General features: G+C 40.4%; 1 protein-coding gene across 1 annotated transcript in view; it reads right to left on the bottom strand.

Annotated features, from left to right (window-relative positions):
* LOC101421720 (adhesion G protein-coupled receptor E1-like) overlaps positions 1-20,679 on the bottom strand; it is a 52,853-nt gene that overhangs the window by 14,985 nt on the left and 17,189 nt on the right. The window contains exons 6-14 of the mRNA XM_058281976.1: positions 19,891-19,937; positions 17,890-18,022; positions 15,569-15,645; positions 12,301-12,378; positions 11,871-12,048; positions 7,468-7,587; positions 4,416-4,627; positions 2,973-3,143; positions 596-790 (exon numbers count right to left, since the gene is read on the bottom strand). Of these exons, the coding sequence (XP_058137959.1) occupies positions 596-790; positions 2,973-3,143; positions 4,416-4,627; positions 7,468-7,587; positions 11,871-12,048; positions 12,301-12,378; positions 15,569-15,645; positions 17,890-18,022; positions 19,891-19,937 (1,211 nt within the window). The remainder of the gene's footprint in view (positions 1-595; positions 791-2,972; positions 3,144-4,415; positions 4,628-7,467; positions 7,588-11,870; positions 12,049-12,300; positions 12,379-15,568; positions 15,646-17,889; positions 18,023-19,890; positions 19,938-20,679) is intronic.

Raw genomic sequence — 20,679 nt, 5'->3', positions numbered from 1 at the left:
ATGGGGCTAATAGTCCAATAGGGGATGTAGATATACACATAAAACAACAAATAATCAATGATCAATAATCAATCATCTGATAAGTGCTGCATGAGGAAATAAATAAAATGATAGGTGACAGTAGGAATTCCCAACGACAGCACTATTGGCATTTGAGTACAGTTTTTCTTTGAGGTAGGGGGGCTTACCACACAGTAAAACTTGTTTAGCAGCAGCATTGTTGGCCTTGACAAACTAAATCCCAGTAACACTCCCCCCTCTATCAGACATGATTGCCAAAATTGCCTCCAGATATTGACATGTGTCCCCTGGGAGACAGAATTAAATCAGTTGAGAACCAGAAGCTCAGAGAGAAACAATAAAAGGGAAAACATTACATATATTGATCATAAAAGTAATTTTAGACTGATATCTATCACAGGAGGTCAACAAGATGAGGAGCTGAGGGGAAAACATTGCTGGCAGAAGGCACAGCAAGTCATAAGATCCTGAAGTCCTGATGAGCACAGAGGGACTTGGGTAGAGCTGATCGGGGGCATATGTGGAGATGATGGGGCTATATGGGATATGGGATGCAGCCTAGGGAGTATGAGACCTTCTTTTTTGTCCTGTTCACACCGGTGAGGAAGAGAATCTTGGCCAGGAAGAGGCACACGCAGAGGTGAAGGTGTAGGTCCGTGTTGTGGTTGCGAATGGAACGACACAGAAGGAACGTGGCGATGGCACAGACGAGGCACACCAGGGAGATGACTAAGCCCACATGGCTAATTATGGACAAGGAGTACTCCATCTGTCAGGAAGGAGATCCACATTAGACCTCAGAGACACATCAACTTCCCCTCCAGGCAGGTAAAAGAATGTCCCATCTCCCTGGCTTGGGCAGAAGGACTCAAGACCTTTGCTCCCCCAACACTCAGAGTGAATAAGATTTTGTCCATCGTCATCCCTTACCATGCATTGGCTTCCTCCAGCCATGATTCCTACCCCTGTTCTATGTCCCACCCTGTGGATGCAGGAACAAAATATCTGTAAACTTAATTTCCAAGAATCCTTTGAGGCTAAAATCTTGGATATAATTTAGAATCTTCAAGGAGATGTATCCATGATATTTGTAAAACAAACGGGGGAAAGACATAAGGTAGACCAGACAGCTCTTTCTGCAGTAGTTTTGGGAACCAAGTGGGTTCCAGCACTCGCTAGTTAGTTTTGGTTGGATTTCACCTTTCAGCTGTCTAACTCCTGATTTGAAAGACATGTGGCAACCCAGAAGCAGCTGTTTCTGACCTCTGAATCACAGCTGTGGAAGGGTGACCTTGAAACCAAAACCCAAATGGCCTCCCACTGACGTCAACTCCTCCATCTCTTTCAATAATTTTGTGACCAATTTCCTGTGCTAAGTCCCTTCTTGCTTGACATACTTTGAGTGCTTTATATTTCCTGCACAGAACCTCAAATAATAGGCAGACATTCAGAGCTTCCCCAATTTCTGGGAGTGGAACGTGACAAGCTGCATACTTTCCCAAGTCCACTTATTCATAATTAATTGTAAAATTTGCACATTTTCTAAGTGTTAAAGATTTATTAAATGTGTGCCAGGCACTATCTCAGGGGCTCCCCTCTAGTATACTGTGACTCAGTGGTTAAGAGAATAGACTGTGGTTCTGACACTTCTAGTTGCAGCAAAACATTTAACTTCTCTGTGCCTCAGGTTCCTCATATGCTAAAAGGAGAAAATGATACTATCTTAATGGTTGTTTGAGGAGGAATAAATGAACATACTTATTTACAATATGCCAGAAATATATAGTGCACTATTTTAAGTGTTAGTTATCCAATTCCCTTGTTCACATTTTTGAAATTTAAGAACTAAATTCAACTCAGAGATGTTGAGTGGCTTTCTCAACATCACACAGCTGGGAAGTCACAGAAATAGGACTTGAAACTAGACCAGTCTTTCCCCAGAGGTATCACTCTTAAGGTCTCAGTCATATTATCCTCTAATAGCATTTACAGGCTCCTTGGCATGGAATTGAACCTTGGAGATGGGATGATAGGTGAGGATGTTCACCCCAACCCTAATGGAAATAGTTTTCCCCTCCTCTAAATCTACCAAGTCACCAAAGTTCAATTCCTATTCCATCTCCTTCCCAATCTCCCCAAGTTTTCCCCCCAAACACTGAATTTCTACAGGACAACTTCTTGCTCTGTTTGTATAGTTTAGTAGAAAGAGCATGACTTTTCATCCCATACTGCTCTGGATTTGAGTCCCATCTCCACCACTCATGACTAAAAAATTGCCAAGACTCAGTCTTCTATTCTGAAAGATGGGTTTTAAAAAAATGAAACTTGCAGGCTCCTTGTTAAAGATTAGAGCTAATGTAAACTAAAGGGCTCAGCACACAGTAGGTGCTCAATAAATAAGATCTGTGATTGATATTGTGCCTAGCCTACTTTGGGGCATTAATTCTCATTTGATATGTGATTTTCATGAGTTTCCAAACCAGACTGTGAATTCCTGAAGTCAGGAGTATATTAAAAACCCCTTCTAGATGTAATGTAGGAGCATTTTCAGGGGTTGGAGTTGTCCTGGGTGGTGCTGCAGGGACAGTTACCAGACATTGTATGTCCTCCTATGGCCCACTGGGTGGACTGGGGGAGAGTGTGGGCTATGGTGTAGACCATTGACCATGAGGTGCAGTGGTGATCAGAGATGTATTCACCAAGCACAGTGAATGTCTCATGATGATGGAGGAAGTTGTTGTTATGGGGGGAGGAGTGGGGTGAGGGGGGTGGGGGGTATATGGGGACCTCATATTTTTTTAATGTAACATTGAAAAAATAAAGTCTGTTCCCATGACTCCCTCCAACTCCTCCAAGCACCATAACGGGTGCATGTAAATATCTACCATTTTTCCCCGTTAGATTTGGGGCCAGATCCTTTGGGAGTCATATCATAACCCATCAGTACTGACCGTGAGCTCCACAGAAGCCATGATGATGGCCAAGTTTGCCAAACGCTTACAGCTGCAGATGGTGTGGGTCTCAGAAACGTTGAGGACCTCACAACCCAAAGATGTCCACCTTCCGCCTTCCACATCTGTGTCCCAGGAAACGCAGATGGGGCTTTCAGACTTCTGCTTTGGCTGAAATATCAAAGATCCTGGTCACCTGAGAATCCTCCTCGGATGGATTCAGTGTGACCAAACTCAAGAGCAATTTGAGGCAGGAAGACGGTGGTTCATACTCTGTAGGGAACTGAGGAAATGCTGATAATTCCAGATACAGTGATGGCCAATCTAATATGGCAGCCACTTTCTGTTTGCTTGAGCAAAATTCCTTTCATCAAATTCACAATGAGGTCTCCTGCATATTCACTCATTTATTTATTTACTTGGTCATGTATTCAAAATGCTTTTATTAAGTACCTATCCAATGATATGATCTGCACTGTGTATGGGGAAAACGTGACTAGAACAGACATGGTCCTGACCTGCTAATAAATCACAGTACAGAGGGAGGGAAACATGAAAAACAAGTAAACAGAGAGATGTTGTTAATAACAGTTATAAAATAACAATGTGCTTTAAGAGTGTGTGATGGAAGTTAAACTAATCTTCTATGGTATGGTGGTGGAGCAGGAAAGACTTCTGAAAAAGTGATGTTTGGGACACAGAAAGATGTAATGTTAGGAGTTATCAGGATGAATAATGTTGGGGTGGGAGGACTGAGTGAGGACACGTGTTCTGAGCAGAAGAGACAGCATGTGCAAATTTCCTGAGGCAGAAAGGAAACTGTAGTATTTCCGGAACTGGAATAAATCCAGCATAGTTTGAGAGCAATAAGAGAGACAGAGAAAGAGAAAGAGAGAGAAGAGTGAGAAGTAATGATGAGGCTGGTAGGTACCGTGCTGGCCTAGAATCAAATATGTAGATTGATGGAGAACTCTACAGAACATTCCGTCAAGTTAATTATAAAGACTTACCTGATACTAAAAAAATCATATATGAAAAAAGTTCTGAGGTGAGATGATAACAAATTAACAAAACACATCTATGACTGGTTGGATATACTGTGGAGTACTATTGAGAAAAGAAGAATTGTATCGGGGCTCATTACTAAAACTAGCAAACATTAGGTTCATGAATTCAGAGGAAGTGTGGATTCCTAATAAATGTTCCTGCATTGGCATTACATAATCTGGCCAAAAATTTTGCCACTGCTGAATGGAAAAACATCACATAGAAAGAGGAGAGCTTATTCTTCTAGAGGTGTCTTTCATGAATTGGATTGACCTTCTAGAAATTGTAGAAGCTTCCTGCCATGGTGGATCCCAAATCAAAGCTGGAGTTTAGCCTACTGGGCAGGGGGGGTTGCAATGCATCAACAGGGACCTCCATGAAAACCTCATCACAAACCTGGATATTCTCCAGAGTGTAGATAACTGGATCTGAGAAGCCGTCTTTTTTCTCCCCAGTCATGATGCCCCTGACAATGCGAGAATTCATCTTCAGCTTCCTCTTGGAGTTGGCCAAGGGGTCCTGGGGGTCTTGGAAGAAGCGCTCATCTAAAACAGACTCCATGCCCTCAAAGGAGGCAAAAGCCACCCCGGTAGTCACTGCAAGTGCCCCTAAACAAAGAGAAGTGGGAGACGTTTGGTAGGTGGTAATTATAGTTGACTCAACACACACACACATACAAATACATTAACCTCGTTGACTGCTCTGAGAATGGAAACACCATTTGACTCTCAGGAAAGTGACCCTCTATATTATCATAAAAAATAATTTTGAGGTGATATTACCTGGACAAATCAGGGACACTCCAACTCAACTATGGGAAATAATTTCTCCTCCCACATTTATCATAATTCCTGTCTCTTTGGATTTCGATTTACTGTCCACCCTTTAAATATTGCTGCACATCAGGCTGGTCTTAGACCTGCTTCTGCCCCAGTTGTGACAGCCCCCATCTGTCCCCAAGGCTTTGCTCACCATCTCCAGACTGATGGTTTCCACAGACCTGCTGGAGGTCCCTCTGGAAAGTCCTCCACAAGGACTGAGCACTTCCTCTCCCCATTTGCTTTTATGTGTATCTCCTATTTTCTATTAATGACGATGCCAACGTACCTAAACTGAAAACTTATTGGCTCTCCTTGACTTCTCCCTCCACCCAAGGGCATATTATTCCTTTTAAATATGACTTGAATCTGGTTTTTCCTCTCCATTTCTCACTTCAATTGCCATTCGCCAAGCCTAAACTTTCCCTATTAGATCAACCAGCCTAACCCACAATCTTTTCTACATTGCAACCACAGGGTCCTTTTATAAACAGACTTCAATCTGCAATAAACAAATAATTTTCCTGTTATTAAAAGAGATTTCCCAAGCCTTTCTATGTACTCTGAATAAGGTCCAAACTCATTAGCCTTTGTTCACAATAGCCAAAAAGTGGAAGCCACCAAGGTATGCTCCAAAATATCAATACACAAAATGTTGAAGATAAATATAATGGAATATTACTCAGCCACTGAGAGGAAAGAAATTCTGTTGCATGCTACAACATGGATGGACCTTGAAGACATCAGGTTGAGTGAAATAAGGCACAAAAACAAATAACTTTATGAACTCATTTATAGGACATATGTAGAATAAGCAAATTCATATAGAAACACATTATGTCACAGGTTACAGGGGCTAGGTAGATGAGGGGAATGGGGATTTATTGCTTAATAGGTGAAATATTTCTGTTTGAGAGGATGGAAAACTTTGGATAATGGATGGTGGCGATGGTAGCACAGTATTGTGGATGTAATTAACTCCATTAAAGTGTGCACTTGAAAATGGTTGTAATGGGAAATTATGAGTTGTACAAATATTACTACAGTAAAAATTTTTTAAAAAATTAGCCAGCGAGTTGAGACTTTTAATTCTTTTTGCCAATTTCCCCCACATTTATGATGATCAAGCCTCACTCTATTTCTTTATTTTCATGTACACAAAAAGCTTTTCTGCAACAAAAAGTCTTTATATGTGCTGCTTGTAACACCCTCTTATTCAAAATGTTAATCATGTATATCAAGAGCTAACAAAGACCCACTGCCTGCTTTTATGAATAAAGTTTTATTGGCTTACAATCATGGCCATTCATTAACATATTGTGGATGAATGCTTTCACCCTGTGAAGGCTTTAACTCGACAATGTCAGAGTGGAGTAGTTGCACCAGAGATGTAAGGCTTGCAAAATCTAAAATATTTATTACCTGGAACTTTACAGAGAAAGTTTGCCAACCTGATACAGATAGTACTGTCCCATAGAAATATCGTATGAGCTACTTATGTAAAGTAAATTTTTCTAGTTACCACATTTTTAAGTAAAAAGCAACAGACAAAATTAATTTTAATATATTAACTCTCTCTATATAAAATATCATTTTAACACATAATCAATATAAAAATATATTAATGTGATATTTTACATCCTATTTTTTGTGTACAGTCTCTGAAATCAGGTGGGTATTTTGCATGTAATGAAGATCTCAATTTGACCTAAGCACATTTCAAGTGCTGAATAGCTACGTGTGGCCAGTGGCTACCACATTGGACAGCACAGGTTCAAATGCTCCAGGGTTGGGAGATTATTTATTTAATGTATGACTTCCCTACCAGATAGAAAATTCTTGATGTCATGAGCCATTTCTGTCCCAACCATCACTAGTTCCCCAACATCTCACATAGATTTGGGCACCTAGGAGGTGAGCAATAAATATTTGATCATTGGATGTACTAAAACCAGCCGCCTAACCCAGATCAGCTAACAGGGAGGTGAGGGTGGTCAACCACCACATGAGAGAACCGAGAGAGTCTACAACTGCAGGCAGGAGAATCCCATCCATCAGCCATGTGGGATCTAAGCCCCTTCTCGATTTAGAGGTGGAGTGGACATCGCCATCCCAGGGTGCTCAGGATGGAGGAATAAAATATGGATTAGAGTGGATTTACTGGCATTCTACCATAGAATTATTGTGACTAGCAATGTAAGAAGTTATATCATTGATGTGGAGACAGTGGCCATGGGAGCTGCTGAGGGCAAGGAGAGGGAAGAAAAGGTGTGATATGGGGGCATTATCGCGACTTGGAGTTGTCTTGAATGATGTTGCAGAGACAGATGCAGGATGTTATATATTCTGACATAACCCACTTGATGGACTGGGAGAGAGTGTAAACTATAATGTGAACTATAATCCATGTTGTGTAGCAGTGCTTCAAAATGTATTCACCAAATGCAATGAATGTGCCACACTAATGAAAGAGGTTGGCAATGTGGGGAGTACGGGTATATGGGAACCTCTTGTATTTTTTTAATGTAACACTTCGTGTGATGTATGTATCTTTTAAAAAAAGATAATTTTAAAAAGTCCAATTGCTAAAAAAAAAATAGCCACTTAGGTTCTTGGGAGTGGGTCTATACCTGAGGATTGAGATTCCTGAACTGTAGAACACCCAATCTTCATCGCATCTCCCTTGGCTTTCAAATTAAAGGTGATATTCTCTCCAGTGCATTCTTCTTTGATAACTTTGCTTTCTATATCTAAAAGAATAAAAGGAGAATTTGCAAGACATCACCCAGAAAGTGAGTCCTGAGATTGGTTGCTGTCTAACAAAGGTACATACCCATAATTGCAAGCAAAAGAAAGAATAGAAAGATCAATTCATCATGGGACAGCTCCTGAACCTTCTGATGAAAGATCACAGGATAAAAGCATCAGATGAGAAGCCCAGCTGGAGCTTCAGGAGTGAGCTAGTATATGATGGAAATAAGGATTGAAATCAACACTGGAGGAAGACAAGGCTGTGACATTCTGGCTACTATGAATTTAAACAAGTTGTTCAAAGACAGTTGAACAGAGCAGAGGTTCTAAAGTCAGACAGGGCTAAGAATCTCAGTCCTGCCATACAACAATTGCATAAATGCAAGCAATTACTAAACGTCTCTGAACCTCAGCTTTTTCACCTGTAATACGGCAATAAATGAAGAACCTTCCCATTGGTTCTTCTTGGGAATAAAAAAACATCCTATAACCAGACGTAGTCTTTAAAAATATAACTCTCACAGCCAAACTCAGCGTGTAGATGTGATGCATTCCCCCCAGTGTGGGACACAACACCCGGGGATGAGCCTCCCTGGCACCGAGGGATCACTACCACATACCAGCTGAAGAAGCAACTAGAAAATGACCTTGAATTAAAGATTCAATGCGGAACAGCAGAATATACCTGTCTACATATAATAACATGACTTTGGGAAGCGGTTTGACCTAATGTAAGGGGGAAATGGAAAGGAGAAATGAGATTATAAGGCTGTGAGTCTCTAAAAAAGAGTCTGGAGGTTGTCAGAAGGAATACCCCTATGTACAACTGAACAGAGTCTAAGAGACAGATAAGGTAGATACAACCCCAGGTATTGGTTCTTTTGAGGGATAAAGAGACCCACGGGTTCTATGGTCATGGCAGAAGGGGTTCACTGCCATGACAGATGGCCCTTCTTTGGAGCTGGTGTTTCTGCGTGATGGAAATGGACTCAGAGGGGATCTCTTTTCACAAGACTTGCATGCTACTTTATTGGAATTGTAGTTGGTGCTGGGTTTAAGATATATGTAGGGGATTTGAATCTCTGGACTGATAATATGACACCCAGGCCCAGAGCCTCAACAGACTTCAGCTCCTACACTATGACTTATTGGACTTACTCCACTCAGCTAACATGGAGTTGAAGAAGGTCAACCACCAAAACATGGAGCCGAGAGTGTCTACAACTAGAAGCGGGAAGAGTGCATCCAGTACCCATGTGGAATCTAAGCCCTCACTTGACAAAGGTGTGCAATGGACACAACCAATCCAATGTCCACAGAGAAAATGTGAAATGGGTGTGGGAAGGGTAGCCATGGTGGCTGCTGGGTGTGGGGAACGGGAGGAAGAGATGAGATGTGGAGGCGTTTTCGGGACGTGGAGTTGTCCTGGATAGTGCTTCACGGACAATTACGGGACACTGTAGATCCCCCCAGGGCCCACTGGATGGAACGTGAGAGAGTCTGGGCTATGATGTGGACCATTGACTATGGGGTGCAGTGATGCTCAGAGATGAACTTACCAGGTGCAATGGATGTATCACGATGATGGGAGAGAGTGTTGCTGTGGGGGGAGTGGGGGGTGGGGGCGGTGGGGTTGAATGGGACCTCATATATATTTTTTAATGTAATTAAAAATAATAATAATAAATAAATATTTAAAAAAAAATAAAAATATAAACTACATGATGCCTTCTTTGTTCTCAAACCTCTCCAATGTTCCCACCCCATCTTACTCCAAGTAAAATATAAACTCCCTACATTTATCTACAAAATCTGCCTCCCCATTTCCTGTCCTACTGTTCTCACCATCCCCTACTCAGCTTCAGCCACAGGGACCTCCTCACTGTTCCAAGAAATCACCCTTGCTCTTTTCACAGATATACAGATATACACAAAGCCCCCTTCCATCAGGTGTCTACCTCCTAACCACCTAATCAATGACTATCCAGACCACATTTTATTAAATAGCAACCATTCCCCCATCTCTAACCCCCTTAGTCTTCTCTATTTTTCCCAACATTGGTATGCCCATCTGGTCTGCCAGGTATCTGTTTGATTAGTGTATGATTCACTTAACTAAAAGAGAAGATTCATAAGGGCAGCCTTATTCACTTCTAGTAGCAGCCCCCAAATATTGAACTTCCACCTCTGAGCTCTCAAGATAGAGCTATGTGGCGGGGAGGGAGGCGGAGCCCGGCCCGGCAAGATGGCGCCGTCAACGTTGCTGCGTCCTTATTCCAAGCTGCTGGCCCTGGCCCGGTTCCCTAGCGGTTCTTCAGCGCCGTCAAAGTTCTACGTTCAGGAGCCGCCGCACAGCAGTCCTGACTGGCTGAAAGTTGGCTTGACCTTCGGCACCAGCATCTTTCTGTGGGGCTATCTCATTAGCCAACATAATGAAGATGTTTTGGAGTATAAAAGAAGAAATGGGTTGGAATAAACTTTGAAATACTAACATAGTATGCTCCGTGTAATGATTACAGCAGTTCCTCTGTGTTCACCAATCTTTTGCATTGTAAATGTAAATGAAAAAGTTGTACGTGAATATACAGTCAACATTTGTGTGTTGCATCATTAAATGAAAAAAGAAAAGTATCTATTTTTCAGATAATGCATACTGTGACAACTTATAGAAAATACCAATTCTAAGGTACGTTGTTAGAAGTATTTGAGTGGGGAAAACTGGTTTAATCTACAAGTTGGAAAATGTAATTAATAAACAGAAACTTCAGTCCAAGTTCAACCTGCTAAAAAAAAAAAAGAGCTATGTAACTGTACTACTCCTAGAAACAGATTGTTGTTTTAAAAAGGTCTGCAGCATCCAGCATTCCCAAGTGGTCACCCATTAAGCACATTTAGGGTTGTATAACGATAGCTGTATCATTCATGCAGCAGTAACAAACAATCCCAAAACCTCAGAACCTTAAATATACATTTACTTCTTTTTTTTTTTATTATTTTACTTATCTCTTTTTTAAATTTATTTTTTATTTTTTTAAATTGATTTTGTAAAAATATTACATTAAAAAAAAAATGAGGTCCCATTTAACCCCCCCACCCCCGCCCTACCACTCCCCCCCAGCAACACTCACTCCCATCATCATGACACATCCATTGGATTTGGTAAGTACATCTTTGGGCACCTCTGCACCTCATGGTCAATGGTCCACATCATGGCCTATACTCTCCCCCATTCCATCCAGTGGGCCCTGGGAGGATTTACAATGTCCGGTGATTGCCCCTGAAGCACCGTCCAGGGCAACTCCAAGTCCCAAAGGCACCTCCACATCTCATTACTTCTTATTAATGCTTTCTTTCCATCATAAGTTGACTTGTAGCTCTGCTCTCTAGAACCAACTAAGACAGAATCTCCATGATCTGGAATATTGCAAGTTACTACAGCAAAGGGAAAGAGAGCCCTAGAAGAAGTTTCCACCCATAATTCACTGGATTGAACTTGTCTTAAAATCTTATCTAGGGAAGTAGACTTGGCCCAATGGATAGGGCATCCGTCTACCACATGGGAGGTCTGAAGTTCAAACCCTGGGCCTCCTTGGACCCGTGTGGAGTTGGCCCAGGTGCAGTGCTGATGCGTGCAAGGAGTGCTGTGCCACACAGGGGTGTCCCCCGTGTAGGGGAGCCCCATGCTCAAGGAGTGCACCCCATAAGGAGAGCTGCCCAGCGCATAAAGAAAGTTCAGCCTGCCCAGCAATGGTGCCGCACACATGGAGAGCTGATGCAGCAAGATGATGCAACAAAAAAGAGACACAGATTCCCGTGCTGCTGGCAACAACAGAGGCAGACAAAAGAAGAATATGCAGCAAAAATCGACACAGAAAACAGACAACTGGGGTGGGGGGGGGGAGGGAAGGGGAGAGAAATAAATAAAATAAAAAATCTTATCTAACTCTAAAGTAGCCAGGAAATGCAATCCTAGCATGGACCCAGAAGGGAGAGTTAGAATTATTTGAACATAGAAATTATCGACCACAGCTTAACCCCTGGCATAGAGTGGGCAGTCAACAAATATTTGTTGAATAAATTAATGACACTTAGCACAGTGCCTGGCATCCCATAGACAATAAATGGGAGATGTTAACATGATTAGACTTGTATTCTTGTGATTTTAGGGTTTTGGAACAGTTAGGAAAATAGGTGGGTGGGAATGTCATGGAGAATCACATTACCAAGGTCACCCTTGGAATAATCATCCAGGCATGACCTTAACATGAAGGATATGCCCTACCTAAATATTCAGTCTGAATACTCTGACTGGCATTCGCTGATGGCTTTAGAAAAGCTGCCAATGTGGTGCTCTCCACACTCTCCAACAAGAACGTGCCCAGCAAAGAGGTCTCCTCCTTGCTGAATTTGGACCATGTGTGTCTTTCTTTAAGCACACCGCCAAAATGCTTAGCCGTTTCCTGCAAGAAAAAAAAAAGTCTCCTTTTCCTCTCCCTCACTCTGTCCCTCTTTCTCTGTCATCAATGCAATAACAAGTGTCCTCTCTTAATGGGAAATTTTAATTTTACTGCATGTTAATTTTGAAAACCTTTCAATTACAATAACTTAAACATTAGCTCACATCCCATTAATTATAAAGAAGTCTTGGTGCACCCAAAGTGTCCCCAAGATGTTCAAAACTCGAAACATGATTATGAATATTTCATCATTACCTTCAGAGAACTGGTGGTAGTTTTCCAGGCATCATTTACAATGCTGAAGGTGGAGCTCATTAGTCCACAGTAGGAGTCCTGTGTCCCAGAAGGAAGAGCCTTTGTGAGTATCGATCAATCTATCCCACAGTCAGGTAATCTCCCAATATGACACCTGGGGCAAGCAAACCTTTACCGAGATCCCCAATTCTTCCCGAGGTAGTATGTCTGTCAAACTTTCAGGGAAGTAAGAACTCACCACTTGTTCAGAATTGGAATCACTCACCTATCTATTCCATGAATTAAAAAAGCAACTATACCAATGTATCAGAATTAGACTCATTTCAAATAAAAAGTATTATCAGAATTGGAATCACTCACCTATCTATTCCATGAATTAAAAAAGCAACTATACCAATGTATCAGAATTAGACTCATTTCAAATAAAAAGTATTATTAGAATTGGAATCACTCACCTATCTATTCCATGAATTAAAAAAGCAACTATACCAATGTATCAGAATTAGACTCATTTCAAATAAAAAGTATTCTTCTGCTCCTTCTATTTCAACCTATAATTAGCATTATACCCAATAACAGTACATCCCAGAGACTTAAATCTTCAGGCTATTCATATGCCTGTTGAACCCTGAATCTTAGCAGAGTTGCAGCCAATATCTACCCTCCAGTTCATTGGGCTCGCCCAAGACAACTAACAAAAGGATGATGATGGACAACACCTATCCCAAAAAACCAGAGTATCTGCAACTGCAAGCAAGACATTTCCATCCATCTGCCCCATGGGATCTAAGCAGGGTAGGTTATCACCATCTCCAAATCCTCAAGATTGAGGAATGAGGAAACATAAGGTTGGAATACAACTATGGACATATTTATTATTCTAATAATGGAAGAACGTGTAATATTGTTATAAAGATAGTAGTCTTCAGAGGTTCTGAAGGGAGGAAGAGGGAAGAAGAGGTGTAACGTGGGGTATTTGGGGGACGTTGAAATTGTTCTACATAATATTGCAATGACAGATACTAGCCATTATACATTCTGAAAAACCTATAAAATTGTACAGTGCTAAGTGTAAGCCATAATGTAAACTATAGACCGTGGTTAGTAGCAACATTTCAATATGAGTTCATCAATTTTGAGAAATGTACCACACTAAATAAAGATGTTGTTAATGGGAAAAAGTGTGGGAGAGGGAGGGTTGGAGTATATGGGAATCCCCTATATTTTCAACGTAACATTTATATAAGCTAAAGCTTCTTTAAAAATAAAGAAAAAATAAATACAATTGACGGAGGTGGTGACATCAAATATATATATATGATAAGACTTTTTATAGAACTCAAAAAGGAATAAAACTAAAGTATATACATGTTGAGATAAATATGTAGTTAAGATAAAAAGCAATGGACTGGGAAGTGGACTTGGCCCAATGGATAGGGCATACTCCTACCACATGGGAGGTCCATGGTTCAAACCCCAGGCCTCCTTGGACCCATGTAGAGCTGGCCCATGTGCAGTGCTGATGCAAGCAAGGAGTACTGTGCCATGCAGGGTGTCCCCCACATAGGGGAGCCCCATGCACAAGGAGTGTGCACCGTAAGGAAAGCAGCCCAGTGCAAAAGAAAGTGCAACCTGCCCAAGAATTGTGCTGCACCCACAGAGAGCTGACACAACAAGATGATGCAATAAAAAGAAACACAGATTCCAAGTGCCGCTGATAAGGATGGAAGCGGTCATGGAGGAACACACAGAGAATGGACACAGAGAGCAGACAACTGGTGGGGGGGGGGGAGGGGGAAGGGGAGAAGAGGAGAGGAAAAAAAAGCAATGGACTGATAAGCACAGACATTGGAGATTAGTTACCTCTGGGTTGGAAGCAGGGTTTAGAGTAGGAAAATACACAGTAAGATGGGAAGTTTAGTACATTCTAGTTCTTGGAGTGGGTTGCAGTTCAGAGATGTTCCATTTATTTTAAGCTTTGTAACTATCAAAATATTTTATAAGTGTTAAATAATAGAATACGATTTAAAAAACAATATTTTTTGTAAATCTACAACTTCTCTAATAAAAAATGAAAACGCAATTTAAAAACTAAAAAAGCAAATATAAACACACAGCAAAATTATTCAGTGGAGTCAATGGATGGGGAAATATGTGAAAAAGCAGTGGCCCAAGGGGAATATTATTCAGCCATGAAAAGGAATGAAATTCTGATACATGGCATAACATGGAAAAACCTTGAAAACATGGTGCTCAGTGACATAAGGCAGTCACAAAAGGAAGAACATTGTATGCTTCTATTTAAAGTAAATCCATCATAGGTAAATCCATAGAGACAGAGGTAGATTAGTGGTTGGCTAGGGCTTACCACTAGGGAAAATGGAGAGTGATTTCTAATAGGTATGAAGTTTCCTTTTGGGGTAATGGAAATGTTCTGGAATTAAATAGTTGGTAATGCTTGTACTTATTAGGAATATACTAAGTGCCAAAAATCATATGCCTTAAAGTGGTTAAAATGTGAATTTTATGTTAAAACTATTTTACCACAAGAAGAATACATCAGTGGACTGAGGTGGGTGGGAATTCTAAAGATGACTTACAAGCTCAGATTTATAATAGTGAATTCAGAAACTCATCAATTTCTAAAGAGGGTCGTTAATTCTTTTTACTCATGGAAATTACTTCATTAGAGAGTCAGGTAATCCAAATTCCTCCTACCTTGGTCTAGCTGTGTATCAAACATCCCCTATTATTCAGATACAGCATCAAAACCTTCACTGGCAGTGAGCCTTCAATATAGTCTCCTCTTCTTTTAGTAAATAAATTCCCATGTGTTAGACTGGCAAATGTCCTTCCTTGCCAGCTTCCCTCACCTAGGTATGACCATATTGCTAATTTCTGACCAATAAGGTATGTGCAGAAGTGACTTCTAGGGAACACCATTTAAAGGGAATGATTTTGCCTTTCACTTTCCCTGCCCCTTTCTTACTAGCTGGAATGCAGATTTGATGGCATGTGCAAGAGCAGCCATCTTAGACAACAAAGTGAAAGTCTTACACTGATGACAGCAGATTATTATGGAGCCATCATATCAGCTCTTGGCAGCTTATACTCAGATTGTACGGTGGGAAAAAAAACAAATCTCTATCTGGTTTAAGCCATTGCTGTTTTGGTCTTGGTTAGAAATAGAAAGAAAGAGAGAGAGAGAAAAAAAAAACAATGTCCTAAATAAATGACTTTGAAAAACCTCAAGAGGTAGTAACCTTACAGAGACTGCTTTCTCTTGGCATCGCTGGACAAGCTTATTTCGGGATGTCATATTTCCTTTACTCCTGAAGGGAATTCCTAGAAAGAAAACAAAAGCAGAGAAACTTGAACCACAGCAAGATATTAATATGATAATAGGCACGTCTGATTACACTACCCCTCTAAAAACCTATCCACTGCGATACATACAATGGTGAAAATGACCAAACTACAGCTACACAAGGCAAGAGTGATTCTGAGAAACATGGTATTGAATGAAAAGAGCAAATAAGAAAAGATAACACATTACACATAGTGTGAAATCATTTGTATAAAACTCCAAAGCAAACAAACCCAAGCAAGATATTGTTTAGGGATATATACATAGGAGGAAAATACATTTTAAAAAAAGGAATAATAAGTAGATAATTGGTTCCTCTAGAGTGGGGACTGGGAGATGAAATGGGAAAGGAGCATGCAGGAGACACAGCATAATTGATAGCTTTCTAGTTCTTATGCTGAGGAGGGCCTCCTGGCTATTCATTTTATTATTAAATTTCGTTGCCTCCATAAGTGTTGCATATTTTCCTTTTAATCCATGAAACAACCCATAATTTTCAAAATTTAAACCTTTCCAAGTTCCCCATTGTCTTTGGGGAAAATAATACCAAAATTCTATGTAGAACACACAAGGCCTTGCAGAATCTGACACCTGCCCACCTTGACAGACTCAGTTGACACCGCTTCCCCATGCCCTCACTCTGTTTAACCTTTAGGACTCTCTTTACTTCCTCATCCATGCCAATCTCTCCATCTCTGCCACCTCAGAGCCTTTGCACATGCTATAACCCAGAATATTTGCTCTCCAATCTCATCTGGAATATTCTTAGCCTTCCTTTGAGTTTCAGCTTAAATGCCATTTGCTTGGTGCATATTAAGTATCCCACTAGTCAATCCAAAGTGCACTGTGATCATCCAATTGTGGCTTCTATCATGGTTACTATTAAATAATTGTGTGTGCTCTCTGTCTCCTTCTCCAGACTATAAGGTTCATGAAGACAAGGATCATGTCTATCATATCCAGGATTGCATCTTAAGTGCCTAGAGAAGTGGCCAGGTTAAAAATTAAACATTAAGACTACTAATGCTTTATTAGATATGTGGTTTCCTTGAAGACATCATGTTAAGTGAAATAAGCCAGACACCGGGGCAACTGTGTGAATTCACTGATAGGAACTCCAGTAAGCAAACTCATAGAGTCAGAATCTAGAACTTAGGTTACCAGGGGATGGGATGGGGACAGGAAATGGGAAGCTGAGGCTTAAAATGTACAGGTTTCCTATTTGGAATGATGGAGATGTTTTGGTGATGGATGGTGGTGATGGTAGCACAACAATGTGAATATAATTAACAACACTGAAATATATATTTGTATGTGACTGGAATGGGAAATATTAGGTTGTATATAGGATAATAGAATACATTTTTTTAAATCCATGGAATTTCACTACACAAAAAGGGAACCCTAAGTAAAACTGTGGAATATTTAGTACAATTATAAAAGCCTACTTGAATCAGGTTGAGAAATGTGCCAAACTGGTGTAAGGTGTTAATAATAGGGTGTTAGATGGAAATCCTGTATTTTATCCATGTTTGTTCTGTAAGCCCACAACGTCTCTAATTTAAAAAATTAATTAAAATAAACAATATGTGCTTCAAAAATGATATATTAATTAGTGAAATAATGAATGAATAAATGAGTGAGTGAAGAGAAAGAAATTCTGGATGAGCTGCAAGTAAGAGGAAGATCCAGAGGTGGGGAAGAGTGAGTATTTTTACTAAAGTGAGTCATGAATTCCATTGCAAAGGGACACAAGGAGATTTTGACTTTTGCGGCTGAATTGCCATCTTTCCCAGGAGCTCCCGGATTGGAACAAAAGCCCAGGGTTGGAATTGAAGTGGAATCAAAGGAAACCAGTGCAGCCTTTTCCCCAAGGAAGAGGGAGTCTGAACCAGGGAGCAAATATCTGAAACTAGGTGTCGATTGTTCTAGTACCATATGTAACAGAGGCTAAGAGGTCTTTCTGATTCACTCATGGTGGGCTAAGGAATGTGGTTGTGAATACTTTTCACCAGCCCAAGGCAAGTGGGAAAGGGGAAGAGAGCAGTTTGATTCCTTTGTACTTTGAATTTACATTTTGAAAGCAGAGCCCTACTCATGTAAAACAGGGGTGTGGGGAATCTACAAAGCTGAGAGCTAATTTTATCATTCATTGGCCCTGAATATGCCAGGCACAAAACCCTTATGGTGGCCATTTGAAGAGCCTACTCAGCATTTCTCACCTTTGCCTCGGGCAGCATTAAGATGATTTCCTGTAGAAACAAGACTCACATTCCGTATGATCAAGTCCACATGCTGAGAAGGTTGACTAGTCAGTGTTGAGTTGTCATTGTGTGTACGGTTCCTCAAAATTTCCTTTCAATGAAATAAAACTAATTAGGGAGAAACTTACCAAAACTTCAGCATGCAGGAATATGACTAAGTGTAAATGGGTAACCCCAGAAGTCAATGAGACTTTTATTAAGCTTATGGACTCTGGGCTATCAACATGATTTGTGTTTTCTTATTTACCATGCACAGCGCTGTAAAAAGCATATCATTAGCTTCATTTATTTTGTAAGAATATGAAGACTTAGAGCATGAGACTTCTGGAATGCAAAAAGAATGCATTAAGGAGGGAAATAGAGGGTGAGAAGTGCTGGGGATGAGACTTAAGGTGTTCGATGCAGGTCTTTGAATGAGCTGAAACTGAGTTTCTCAATCTATTGAGAAATACTGACATTTGGGGTCAGATAATGTTAGGTTTGGAGAACAGTCCAGCGCAATGTGGTATGTTTAGCAGTATCCCGGGCCTTTGTCCATTACATATGTATAGCACAGTTTCCCCACATGGTGAAAACTAGAAATGTCTCAAGATATTGCCAATGTCCTGCAGGTTGGGAAAGAAAATCACTCCCAATTGAGGACTGCCCTATCCAGAACATCACAGAAAGTCATGGCAGTGTTTGAGCAAAAGAAAGGCATATCTAGAATGACTGTTTGGTGTTGCATCTCTGCTGAGATTCAGGGCTCAACTGGCATATGAATGGACCAAAGATTTAAGTCTCTGGGACATGTATTTAACAAATATAGTGTTAATTATAGGTTCAAATAAAAAGGGCAGAAGAACATGTGTAGGGATACTATAAATGAGTCTAACTCTGTTACAATGGGAGCATAAATTCCAAAGTAAGGCCCACTGACAGGATCCTGAATTCCTGAGATTGTCTGCCCTACTTAGTGTCTAGATGTCTCCAGAGCCCCCAGGAGCCCTGCTGTTTGAGAGACTGTTTAGTGTGGAAACCCATGAGATCCTTCTGAAACATGCATAAGTGTAACCTCTGGAATGACCTACCAACTCATTTTGAAATCTCTTAGCCATATAAACTCATTTGTATTTAATATTTCCCTGTTTTGGTCTAGGTCTTTTTCCAGATGCATTGCGAGTTGGTGCTTGGTAATAATCTCTGAGTACCAAGGAGGCTTCTGCCTGGGAGTCATGTCCCATGTTGGGGGGAAGGTAGTGCATTTATATACTAAGTTTGGCTTAAAGAGAGGCCACATTTGAGCAAGAAGGAGGTTTTCAGGAGGTAATACTTAGACAATATATAATATTAGGCTAAGTTTCGATTTCACAAGAAAAGTTTCATAAGCACAATCATCAATATCAAGGGCCTGGCATAATGGTCTGTCTTCCTTCACTAAGCACTACCCTTGTACTCAGGGGATTCTTGCCATCTTATCACAGAATGTAGCAGAAAACCCTAGGATGGAAATTCATTATTCTTTTGGCTACTCTCCAATTCATTGAACTTGGCCAGGACAACTAGCAAAGGGATGATGATTGACAATGCCATCCCCAAGAAACAGAGAGTATCTATAACTGTAAGCAAGATAGTTTCATTCATCTGCCCCATGGGATCTAAGACCCTTTTCAGTTTGAAACAAAATGGGCATCACCATCCCAAAATCCTGAAGATTAGGGAATGAACAATGAACTAAGCAGATTTATAATTATTCTATTATATAGTTATTATTATTCTAGTAATGGAAGGACTTCTATCATTGAAATAAAGGCAGTGGCCACCAGAGTTTTTTAGGGGAGGGAGAGGGAAGACTAGGTGTAATATGGGGGCATTTTTGGACACTGAAATTGTCTTTCTAAAGCTTCTTTAAAAATAAAAAAAAATTTTTTTTTTAAAGAATGACTGGTTAATTCCCAACCCAGACTATGCCCAACTCACCAAAAGAAATTTTCCTGATGAAGATGACAGTATCTCACTGGTGTCCTCTGGGAAAGAAAAGTAGCTGTTAAAATAGAAAATGGGAGAGGAAAGGCTCTGTCTCACATAACTTCTTCCTACAGGGCTCAAGTTGAGTCTTTCCCTGATGTTTCCAAGCCCATCTTAATTCCCTTCTACATCTAAAATGTTTTCCACAATAGAATTTTAAAAGGGAGTTAGGATGAAACCATGCATTCAAAAATCCAATTGACAACAATATTGAGCACCTAATAAAAGTTGGATAAAATCCAAGGACTGTGGATATAGGTTAAAAGGGAGAAAGTGTGCCCCCTTATGAAACTGCAGTCCAGTATGGAAATCATTATGTAAAAATTACAAATAAAAAAACTGCCTCTATGAAATAAGGAAGAGTGACAGCAGAGAATATAGCTGAGGACCTCAGCATATCAAATGTGCATGGAAGGCTTCCTTATGGATGTGTATTAATTGACTTAATAAAAGAGAGTCAGTAATAATACCTGCAGTTTTCTACATATCATAGTATATAATATAAAGTGACTTCATATACACCATCACATGTTCTAGAAGGCTCTAGAACAGATTATGTAGCATAATAGTTTGTATGTATTCAGTCTTCCCAGCACTGCATTCAGCATTTTTATGCATTAATAATCATAAAGAGTAGGCGAGGTAAGCAGTTTCTAAAATGATTCCTAATGATCCTGCTTCTTTGTAGTCGTGACCTGGTGTACACTGCTCCCCTGAGGGTGGACAGGATCTGGTGACTCA

The sequence above is a fragment of the Dasypus novemcinctus genome, chromosome 19 (genome assembly GCF_030445035.2).
Source record: "Dasypus novemcinctus isolate mDasNov1 chromosome 19, mDasNov1.1.hap2, whole genome shotgun sequence".
In the NCBI taxonomy this organism is placed as follows: domain Eukaryota; kingdom Metazoa; phylum Chordata; class Mammalia; order Cingulata; family Dasypodidae; genus Dasypus; species Dasypus novemcinctus.
This window is presented reverse-complemented; position numbering and strand designations above follow the sequence as displayed.